Raw genomic sequence first — 12044 nt, 5'->3', positions numbered from 1 at the left:
GTCTATGTTCCCCATATGTAATTCTGTGTTATTTTTATGAACTCTCTTTCAGACTGACTTTAAGTCAAGTTTTGGATTTACTTAATAATAATAATAATAATTAATAATTAGTTACATTTATAAAGCGCTTGGGTACTTAAAGCGCTTCACATATGGAAGGGGGAATCTCCTCAACCACCACCAATGTGCAGCATCCACTTGGATGATGCGACGGCAGCCATATTGGACCAGAACGCCCACCACACACCAGCTTACTGGTGGAGAGGAGACAGTGATGAAGCCAGTCAGTATATGGGGATGATTAGAAGGCCATGATGGACAGAGGCCAAGGGGTAAATTTGGCCAAGATGCCGTGGTTAAACCCCTACTGTTTTTCGAAGGACATTCTGGGATTTTTAATGACCCCAGAGTGACTCTCTGAGCACCGTTATTCTCACCCGAAGGACGGTCCTCTTTGCCAGTAGTGTCCCCGATCACTACACTGGGGTGTTAGGACCGACACAGACCACAGGGTGAGCGCTCCCTGCTGGCCTCACTAACACCTCTTCCAGCACCAACTCCTGGTTTTCTCAGGAGGCCTCCCATCCAGGTACTAACCAGCCTCAGCCCTGCTTAGCTTCAGTGGGAGACCACTCTTGGACTACAGGGTGATATGGCTGCTGGAGCTGGATATGCTCTGTCTTCCAGAGACTGGGTTAGGTCATGGGCCCAGTGTAGTGATGGGTTTGGCTGAACAAGCTGGTGTTCCAGGTGGATGCAACTTCAAGCATGACATGCCTGGACTCTACACAGTGCTGTGGTCAACAGTTGGCTGTTCCACAGAGATGTCATGAATTGTGACTATGATCTCCTTGGATTTCAGCAAGTAGTTGCCCAAAGTCTCCTGAAAATATTTGGTACTGCACCAAAAGGACAAGGGAGGCCATCCTCAATGTCAGCTGCTGTGACTGATATACCCAGGTTTGATGGTGTTGCCCACTGGCTGATAAACACAGGTAGGCAGGACACAGTTGTGATTTAAAAAAAAAAAAAAAATTCCACTGTTATTTCTTTAGGAAGGTGATATATAATGAGTTCCACACCAGCACACAGTTGTGACTAGACATGTGCCGGTATTCGGTAATGCGATAAATCGCGGTAATGAATATGCACGATATTGTTATCGCGGGCACTTCAAAATACCGTGAAAAATAATAGATCCGAATTTAGATTTTTAGAACGCGCATTAGCTTATTTTCCATCAACCGCTTAAACAAACTGCGCGAAACACGTGCGCATTCTGATGTAAACAATCGCCACGTGTATAAGCATGCGGCCGGTGCGCACTTCTAGTCTAATGTAAACAGTCCTCACATGGAGAAGCAGCATGGCGGAAGGAGGAACGCCGCCGCCGATCTATCCGGATCCATCCCGCTTCTAAAAGCAGAGCTGCCAACTCGACGCATTCAGCGCGAGACTCCTCATACGCTCACGCGTCACGCCACACATCCGTTTTCTCACGCAGAGAAAAATCGCGGAGCAAAGAGGACACGAAGACCGTCAAACAAGACAGAGCAGGTTACTTTTGATATGAAACAGTAGAACAATTGCGTCACAGAAAGTTACATTTAAACTATTTAATGACCAGCAGCATGTTAGATGACTAAAACATATAGATAAAGAGGAGTATTTTGCTGAATATGTGCACTGCACTTTACATATTTATTATATTTTTACTTGTGTCATTACATAATTGTTATTATAATGAAAACCACATTATATTTGATTTAATTCGTTATTTGTAACCTTTAAAAATACCAGCTGATAGGGTTCTATATGGTTACATAGCATTATGTGAGATATTTTTTTTCATGAGAAAAAAATAAAGTGGGCTATCTACTGTAGCCTTCCTAATATTTATCCAAAATAAGTCAATATTGAATCAAGATTTAAATCAAATCCCAAGTATTGAATTGAAATCGTTAAATTTGTGTTAAGCAATACAAACAGTAGCCTACCAGTCATTGTACCATGTAATCATTGTAACATGTTGTCACTAAACTTAATAAAATTCAGTTTAGTTACCAAATGTTTTGACAATCACAATTACACCTTGTGATGCAAGTTTTATTTTATTTTTTACATCCCCCCCAAATCCATCTGTTTCTCATGTGCAATTCAAATACCGTGATAATACCGTATACCGTGATAAAAGATCACTCAATTAATCGCAGCATGAAAATGTGATACCGGCACATGCCTAGTTGTGACTGTTGATTGATAATTTTTGTGATGCTTTCCTGTTATTCATGAATTGTTACATGTTCCTTGGCATTGTTACATGTTTCCTACCATAGGCTAATTTTTAATCATTTGTTTATTTTAATTTGTTTATTTTAATTTATTTATTTAATTTCTGTACGTTTTTTTCTTTTCATTTTGTAATTTTAAGTATTTTGCATCATTTATAATGATTGCATTCTAAGCAATTTCCTATAATTTATTATTTCATCATAATTTAATTTAAATATTTGTGCCATGTTGCTGCATAGGATTGCTATTTTGTCATTTTTTAAACTGGGCCAGACAATGTTTAACTATTTGTTAATCGAATAAATCACTTCAACAATTTAATTCTGTCTTCAAACTAATTTCTGGAGATTTTTTATTTATTATATACCCCATAGACTTAGACTCCCTGTGTTCTACCACCGGTCACAATTGTGACCAGAGATAAAACTCTTATTTTCATGGACTTTTCAAATATTTTTTTACATTATTGACATTGATTGTTTAATATACTTGCAAATACCACACAAACTCATAAATTTCATCTCTGGGAAAAATTTGGGATTAAATGGGTTAAAACTGGATTCACCTTTAAATGTTTAATAATTGTAGATTTTAAGTACTAAACTGAGAGGCTGCCATCCAAAATATTCCTCAGTTTTCTTTAACCCGAGGACAAATGTATTTAAAGGGCCCCTATTATAGATTTTCGAAAATGACCTTTCATGTAGTGTGCAACATAGCTCTAAGTGAATGAAAACATCCTGAAAAGTTTTAAATCTGAAAGTGCACCGTATATAAAGTTATTGTCTTTCAAAAGTAAGAGTCGACTCTAAGTCAATGAAATTAATCAATAAGAGTCATAAACCGGTTCGTCGTGACGTCAAGACGAAACATTAGCATATTGTCCGCCCACTTATTGCGCGCAGACACCAGGGAAAACTTGAACCACAAACCTGCAGCTGATTCGTGTGGATACTGGATAGTGTCTTGTCGAAAAGACGTTGTGCTCTACAATGTGAAGGTAAAGCCACTTTTTTTTCACTGCCCAAGGACGAGCGTGTGAAGAATCAGCGGTTAAAATTCATCTTTACCACGATATCACAGCAGTATAATCCTAAACTTTTGCAGTGTTCCCTTTATTTAACTGACGACTGCTTCTCAAATCTCAAAGTTAGTGTATATGCAAACTACTTGCTCTTGGCAGATGGAGTTCAAAATACTTAGTTTTGAATTTTATATTGTGTAACTTGGGTCTCCTGCTAACAGGCTAACTCACGTTATCCCTGTGTTACTGAAATACTTCTGCTAATCAGTTGTGGGCCACGATTACCTATAACTGTGTCTATTAATGCAGATTGTCTGCCATTCTCATTACTTTGAGGAAAGATTAATCATGGAGCAAGATTTGTTTTACCAACGTTTATGTTACATCAGTCATTCACGCTAGAACTCGGCTAATGTATACATTACATACATGCACTGTTATTGATACAGTTTCCACGTGTCCACTGCAATATACAATCGTTTATTGTAAAATAAAGTAAAATAAGTAAATTAATTGGTTTATTGATAGACATGCATTTGTTAATGCTGATGGTGAGGAATTACAGTTGCAACATCTCATAATGTACCTCAAACGGAGTAGTATCACTGAGAAACGTCCTGCTCGAGTCATCCTTGCGATGGAGGTTTGGGTTGAATAACTAGTTCTTCCAGTGTTTCATCATCGGACTTGCGCTCGCATTGATATAGTAAAATTGACGTCACTGTTCGTTACTGTCTTTAGTTAACGGTATAGGAAGCCTTGGGACAAGCAGAGCTGACGTTGTTAACGCAATGGGCGTTTTTGTTTTCGAAACGCACGCTGTACGCGGTAAACCAATCACAACAGACTGGGCTGTCTGGCCAATTAGAGCAGAGTAGCTCGCGGAAAGGAGGGATTTAGAGAGATTGGTTCATTTGACGAGTTGTTTGAGAATCATTGAAAATGTGGTGATGTGCAAATGTATATTATGAGGAAATTAAAGGTTTTATTTTTTATTTTTTACCTTTGATGCATGTAAACCTGTTGTAGGAGACTCCAAAACAACATTAGGAAACTTTAAAATAGCATAATAAGGGCATTTTAAAAGGTTTCTGTGACCTGTTCAATTCTGCATGCACCACATATGCAGATTCCAGGACAATGTATCTTTAATTTGGCCAAAATCAAACAGGTAATTTTCTCCAAGCAGAGATTCTGTTGAATAAACGTGTTTGTGCCACACACAATTAATAAATGTTGTTCATTGACCTTCATGTGCCTGTCTTGATAATTAAGAAAATATTGTTTGGAGGAAACATGGAATTGGTCTGTTTAATGCTATTATAGATTGTATAATATTTCATTTTTAAGTACATCTGAAAAGGCTTCTTTTTTTTTTTTAAATCCCCCCAGTGAATCTTAGCCATTTCCAGCCCTGTTCATACTCATGTACTCTATAAAAACTCCTTAGATCTGCACTAATCACGTGAATGGTCTATTTCAGTGTCAGAAAGAGAGTTTGCAGGTGTGGTTTCAATAGCTTTGAATAGTATTTTTAGTCATGTACGTTCATAACATAAAACACACATCGATAGATGATTATCACATAAAGTGATGATCCTGTAGTTTGTCTGACACTAATGACGTGCTTGATGTGCCAATTTACAGAAGATCTCAGACATTACTATAATGAATGAGGTGAAAACAGGGACTATTGAAAGAGATAAAGATGATTTTTAGCAGCTCAGTTAAACGTTATGGCTCTGTCATTTTGTTTGTTAGACTCTTAATTTGCTAATTTCCAGTTCAAGTTTTCTTTTTTGTTGTTGTTGTCGTCATGCCCAATTCTCATCAATCCTTAGAAAATAGTTAATTCATGAGATTCGTTCAAAAACGCTGATACACCCAGTAGTGGAACAAGGGAGTGAGTCATTGAATCCTTCATTCAAAACAATTTGAAAAAATAATTAAAAATTATATTTAAATACTTAGTCTATAAATAAAAAGACTGTATTGCAACAATTAGCATTATGTCAGAGCCTCTAGTAAATTATATGTTATTTGGTTTAATTGTCTACTCTATTCCGATTAGTTTTTATTTGAAACAAAACAACCATCATTCATTCTCAATTAATCCAGAATACAGCTCTACAGAAAGGGTGCCATTACTTTGACAATACAAACACAAAGGTGTCACACCAATCAGGTACCTGAAAACAAACTCACTGGATGAATGGATATACTTTGCTCACTGTGACACTTGGACAACGCTTCTTTCTATGATTCACTACAGAGCTTTAAAGTCTAAAACTCTCTCCACATTAGTGCGGCTTCTCTCCAGTATGAACTCGCTCGTGTGATTCCAGTGCAGACAAACCTTATTCACGATATGAGGGCTTGTACTCTGGAGCTGGTTAATGTTAAACTCTGTAATCTTGGAACACCTCTCACCTGCAGACTGGAAATATACGACATCCGGAGAAAATATTCCACATTTGTCCTTCATTCACGATCGTTAACAGTGACATATTCAGCCTCAACTGGTTAAAGTTTCAGCTCGTCTCTCTCGCTTCTCTCTTCGGCGCAGGCGCAGTGCGCGATGTCATCATGTTTCTTAAAGGGGCCGCATGTTATACCATTGTATTCAAAGGGTTAGTCCATTTAGTAAGGCAATAGTCAGGGAAAGTAAGGCTTATTCTTCTTCTTCTTTGGGGTTTTAAGGCAGCTTGCATCCAATTTGTTGCATTACTGCCCCCTACTCTTCTAAATTCTCTTTACACTATATTCTCTAGTCTAGTCCAATCCAATCCAGTTTCTTTATTTTATTTTTAACTTACTAAATATTCCCTGCCTTTCCGTTTCTCTGCACATTCTAAAATACTTTTAACAGTTGGAAATCGATTTGCCGGCTTTTTAAAATAAGGTTAACTAATTAGAAATAACACTTTGAACACTTTGCTATTATTTCTATGGCTGCTACTAGTCAATCATCAACAAAATCGATCTTTTTGTTGACAAACTTTGTCTAAAAAAAATAAAATGAAAAAAAAAAAACATTAATAACTTGGTTTACGGAGCAGTTGCGTTATGTCACATTTACAATCAAGCTGATATTCGGGAAAACAGCACTCTAGATTTTATGTTGCTTGACTGTATGATGCTTGAGTTGTTCGTCTTATAAATATAAAAACACAGGAAAATAAAATGTTTTACCCCAATATCTTAAATGTGGGGGGCATTTGTTATTTTTAATTGAATTTCTGCCCCAGTGTAACAGGTAACAAACAGTATAGTGAGACAGTATAGAAATGATCAATCTCGATAAAGAAATGTGACATAAAAAACATACATATTTATTAATATTCTTCCAAATGTTCACTCTTTTGAACTAAAAGCCTGAAAGAGAGTTGTTTTGTGCAGTCCCATGACCACAAACAAACAGGAGCAAATGTGATTGGAAATGCGGTTAATAGACCGACAGGAGGAGGTTGCGATCGCTCAACAGCCTGAGGACGTGAGGATGAGAGCCAGCACGAACTGGTGGTGTGAATGCGGGGGAATATGCCAATCTATGCCGACTGAAATAGAGTGTCTGTGCTGTGGCGAGCGGGACAAGTTACTAGGGATGCACCTATATGAACATTTTGGCCGATGCCGATAATTCTTTACATTTGAAAGCCGATAACCGATATATTGGCTGATAAATCTAAATTCAAATTTTGGTATACTTTGATAGCCTGTATACATAAACAAAAGACTCATCATTAGTCCAAAACACTTTAACATTAATCAAACATAGTTTGAACCAGTGTAAGATTCCTTAACTTTTAAAATTAAATTGACACTCATATGGCCAACTTTCTTTATTAAAAAATGGTAACACTTTATAATAAGGTTTCATTTTATTAGCATTAGTTAACATGAACCAACAATTAATGAACAATATTTATACAGCATTTATTAATCTTAGGTAATGTTACGCTCAACATTTATAATACATTTTTAAGAAGTTGTATCTGAACATGCACTGAAGTGCCGAGAGTGCCAAGAGTTTCCCGTTCAGTGATGGTAAGGTTGTAGTTTTCTGGATTGAAGAAAAGGCAGTCTGACTCCCTTTGGGAGCATGAAGGCCTGGCAGGTGGTACATCAAAAATGACCATTTATCGGCCGATATCGATATGTGGTCGATATATATCGTGCATCCCTACAAGTTACTGCCATCGATGACCAGGCTCCTCACGTCAGATCAAGATGAGCGTGCCCGCAGTTGTGTCACAGCTACCGAGGATTTCACTGGATTTCATGTGTTGCGTGATATCTCTGCGCCCAAGTAGCAGTGCTTCGCCTGTGCTTCCCCCTAATATAGTCCCATGTCAACATCTGCCTAGGAAATTGCCTAGTGTTAATCTGCATCGCTATTTGTACTCGTTGTGTACTCGCAGGCCACAAGAAGTAATTTGTTTTGTTTTTTAATCACTTTTACTCAGGACATGCTAGCTGGCAACAAAATATTCCATTCATTAAGCTAAGCTAAGCTCGCGCCGACCCTGTCAAACTAAAACAATCCATGCACTGAGACAAAAATGCATTTGCCCACCTATCTAAATGTAAACGGTGGAGTGTTCCTTTAAATATATCTAGTCTTCATTCATTTTAACAAAAAAATAAAAATAGACAATCTCAATATTTTATCTTGCGGAATTTACCTAAATGTATTTGATATAGAACTGAATGTTGATCACTTGCAACAGGTTTTTATATGACCATGAAGGCTTGATAAATGTCTAAAGCTCTTCTCACACTGAGTACAGTGGAACGGCTTCTCTCCAGTATGAACTCGCTCGTGTGATTTCAGAGATCCAGACTGAGTGAAACTCTTGTCACAATATGAGCACTTGTAAGGTTTTTCTCCAGTATGAATTCTTTGGTGCTCTTTCAGATCACCAAATGTAGTAAAGCTTTTCCCACAGTCAAAGCACACATGATCTCTCACTTCATTATGTGTTTTCTGGTGCCGTTTAAAATTGTTCAGCCATGAAAAACTCTTTCCACAGAGAGAACACACATGAGGCCTCTCATCTGAATGAACTTTCAGGTGTTCTTTTAGACGTGATGATGAAATAAAATCTTTACCACACTGATCACAGTTAAATGGTTTCTCTCCAGAGTGAACACGCAGATGATTTCTGAGATCAGATAAATATGTGGACCTCTTTCCACACTGAGAGCATGTATACGGCTTCTCTCCAGTGTGAATTCTCATGTGTTTGTTAAGGTCTCCTTTTTGACTGAAACTCTTTCCACACTGAGAGCATGTATACGGTTTCTCTCCAGTGTGAATTCTCATGTGTTTGTTAAGGTATCCTTTTTGTCTGAAACTTTTTCCACACCGAGTGCATGGATACGGTTTCTCTCCAGTGTGAATTCTCATGTGTTTGTTAAGGTTTCCTTTTTGACTGAAACTCTTTCCACACTGTGAGCAGGAGTGCAACTTTTTGGCTTTTGTTCCTTGAGTTTTGAAGTCACCGTGTTTCTTTACTTCATTCAGTTCTTCTTTTAGCTCTGTTACTTCCATCTGATCTAGAATGAACACAGCAAGTAGTTATAATCAGTTTAAGGAGGATCATTTCAAGGAAAATTCAATTGAACACAAACAGAAAACAAGAGAATAGGTTTCTGTCTGTGTGAGTATACAGTATCAGATCTTTGATGTTGAAGGTTTGTTATATAATTCTCATTAATTTGAATAATAAAATGTGTTTGACACACTGCTATATACAAGATTAGGATAATTTTGATGAATTTCTCTATCATTTATCATCAATATACTACTTAATATTTCACAGCCACCAAAGCAGTCAACAATGAAGAATCAAGAATGGACACCAACCTATTTGTTCCTCAGTATCTTCATGTTTTATTCTGGATGGTTCTGGATCACTCATGTCTTCAATCTCCTCTTTAATAAACTCCATCTTTAACAGTCACAGATTTCAGCTGCTACTCCTGGAGTTTGTCCTTCTCTTGTAGGATGATGGGAATATTCCCAGTATTTATTGGTGAATTGTTGTGGGAGGGGCTTCACTGCAGGTGTGAATTGTGATCACTGTGTGATACTGACGCCCACAGGACCAGATCTGGAATTGGAAAGTTATTGAATTTATAATTAACTAATTTAATTACTTGATAGTTAAGTGAATATATTTGCTGTTATAAATCGTGTTTTGACAAAGGCTGTATATTATCATCATATAAAACAGATCTACAGGGTCATCCGCGTCAAAACAACCAAATTTTAGAAACTTCCCCGGCTAAAATTTGTTATATTGTTAATATTTTTTCTGAAGAAAGCCAAACATAAATGTGATGGGTTTATATTTACTAAGTTATCCAGTATTTTGTAGAGGGGGGTAAAAATGACTTTAGAAAGATGGCAAATCATTATTTTGTGTTTACACCAAGCGTGCCGCACAAGACCTGAAAAGTGAAGCCAAAACGTCTCGATCGCCCCCCGGTGACTGGTCCTAGTATAGGTCATAAGCCCCGCCTCCCCGTGTTATACAACGGGACGTGAGACCAACTAAACAATTAAATTACACTTCAAATATCTTTTTTACAAATGTGGTTTCTTTCATTTGCTGTCGTTTTTATCACGCTGATGTAAGTTCAAGTGTCTGTTTCAAAAATAAGTTGGTTTTTAGTTAGTTACGTGATGCGGTGGTGTAACGTCATGATTGACAGCTGTGATTGACAGGTTCTCTGAGCGAAGTAGTCACTGAAGCACCAACGGACATTTTTTCGGGATCTTCGGAGGACTGAGGAGATTGTATTTACTTTATTTTAACAAGCCTCTCGTCATACTGCAATCAATTTTTTAAAAAGTGCACTCAGGGAGAGTGCATTCTGCGAGAGTGAGGGCGGAGCGTTGATTTCGTGGCTTTACTTCCTGCTCACTACTGCACAGGTCTGGTCCCGAGATCGCTACTGCGCAGACTCAAGTTCCAAGACGTCAGCGCCATATCAGGACACTGGCGGCTTCAGTTCTCACCAATGGAAAAGAGCGAAGGGACGTTGTCAATCTTTTTTTTTTACAGTCTATGGTTTACACAGAGATTGGTAGGTCCCAATGTTCAAATTGTTGAATTTTCCCATTATCAATGTATGAAACCCAAATTGGGGTATAACTTCCTGAACAGTGGATACTTATTTTGTTTAAAGAAGAATGTATGAAGAAGAATAACTAGAAATGTATCTTTTTTCCCTCTATCAAAACAATTGCATACAACATCCAACTCTAATTGCCAAAAACACACTGAAATTAATATTTCCAGTATGTATTGGTGAATTATTGTGGGAGAAAAATTCGTAAAAGAGAAGAAAAGAAACAACTGAATTTACACTAAATTACTTTCATTGCATTTAAATTGTGAACATTTGTTTGAAGAACTTTAAAAAATATAGGATATTTTAATGTGGTTTAATATTATATTTAAAACAAGGCTTGTTTAATACTTTCCCAAAGTCTGAGGGAAATAACTGAGTCATCATGTTTAAATGAGCAGCTGAGAAACCTCTTTAGCCCTTATTTGCACAGGATAATCATTTGTAATAATTGCGGAGGTTGTCTGTGATCTTAATCCCGCGCTAATCGGCCATGTCTTTAATTTGTAGAGTAAAAATTCCCCCGCAAATGACCTACCATATTTCGCCGATTTCTGAATCACACAAGATCCCCAGATAATACTAATGCAGTGCGAATGGTTTGTCTCTAAAAGTTCCCTGTTTTCACCTCATTGAGTTTCACATCTTCACTACGACACTTGGACAACGCTTCTTTCTATGATTCACTAGCTTGAAAGTCTAAAACTCTCTCCACATTAGTGCGGCTTCTCTCCAGTATGAACTCGCTCGTGTGATTCCAGTGCAGACAAACCTTATTCACGATATGAGGGCTTGTACTCTGGAGCTGGTTAATGTTAAACTCTGTAATCTAGTAACATCTCTCACCTGCAGACTGGAAATATATGGCATCCGGAGAAAATATTCCACATCGTTAACAGTATTCAGCCTCAACTGGTGAAAGTTTCAGCTCGTCTCTTTCGCTTCTCTCTTCTGCGCAGGCGCAGTGCACGATGTCATCATGTTTCTTAAAGGGGCCGCATGTTCATTCAGTCCCTCCAGAAAAACGCGGAGTTTTTTTGTGATTGTTGCGGGCAAAAATCCTTGATTATGCGGCACGTTTTCTTAAAAAAATGCGATGGAATATGCAGGATATTTATGCAATTTTATGCGATGAAATTGCGGAAACTTGCAAAAATTGCGGGAACTTGCAAAAACTGCAGTTTGATGAAAAAGAGAAAAAAAGTGATTCCCCCAACACCCTATTAACTAGGCTACTACTTTAATGTAAAGAGTCATTTCTTATTACTTCCTATGATAAGCAAGCATACTACATCACATAAAGTGCTGGGAATATTTAAGTTCTCATCTTGTTTTATTTCAGACCTTAATAAACACATGGCTTCATTCATCGTGTAATTACATCACTTCACAACGTTCCCATGGCAACAGGGGAAATGGCTGCGCTTGTGTGAAGTAAACGCAACATTTTTCAACTTTCTGCTAAGATAAATGTGACTTTTTGCAACGAAAATGCGGGGATTATGAAATCATGCAAGCCCGCATATTTTGCGCGCGGAAATCTGCAATTTATGCGGCAAAAGTGCGGCGTATTTGAAAAAATGCGTCC

The 12044-nt window shown here is 37.7% G+C and overlaps 2 protein-coding genes across 3 annotated transcripts in view; both read right to left on the bottom strand.

Moving 5' to 3' along the window:
• Positions 1-5885, bottom strand: part of LOC309506314 (uncharacterized protein) — a 101609-nt gene extending 95724 nt beyond the window's left edge. The window contains exon 1 of one of the 2 annotated variants that reach the window (XM_082180128.1): positions 5747-5885. The gene's annotated coding sequence lies outside the window, so the exon portion shown is untranslated. The remainder of the gene's footprint in view (positions 1-5746) is intronic. The other variant, XM_082180135.1, reaches the window with a different exon arrangement.
• Positions 5886-7143: 1258 nt separating this feature from the next.
• On the bottom strand, positions 7144-11393 carry LOC309506366 (uncharacterized protein). The gene is made up of 2 exons (XM_082180255.1): positions 9186-11393; positions 7144-8875 (listed from the first exon to the last, which is right to left on the bottom strand). The coding sequence occupies exons 1-2, from the start codon at positions 9268-9270 to the stop codon at positions 8034-8036; spliced, it is 927 nt and encodes a 308-aa protein (XP_082036381.1). The 5' UTR covers positions 9271-11393; the 3' UTR covers positions 7144-8033.
• Between the last annotated feature and the right edge of the window lie 651 nt (positions 11394-12044).

The sequence above is a fragment of the Leuciscus leuciscus genome (genome assembly GCF_965113295.1).
Source record: "Leuciscus leuciscus genome assembly, chromosome: 9".
Classification (NCBI taxonomy): Eukaryota; Metazoa; Chordata; class Actinopteri; order Cypriniformes; family Leuciscidae; genus Leuciscus; species Leuciscus leuciscus.
This window is presented reverse-complemented; position numbering and strand designations above follow the sequence as displayed.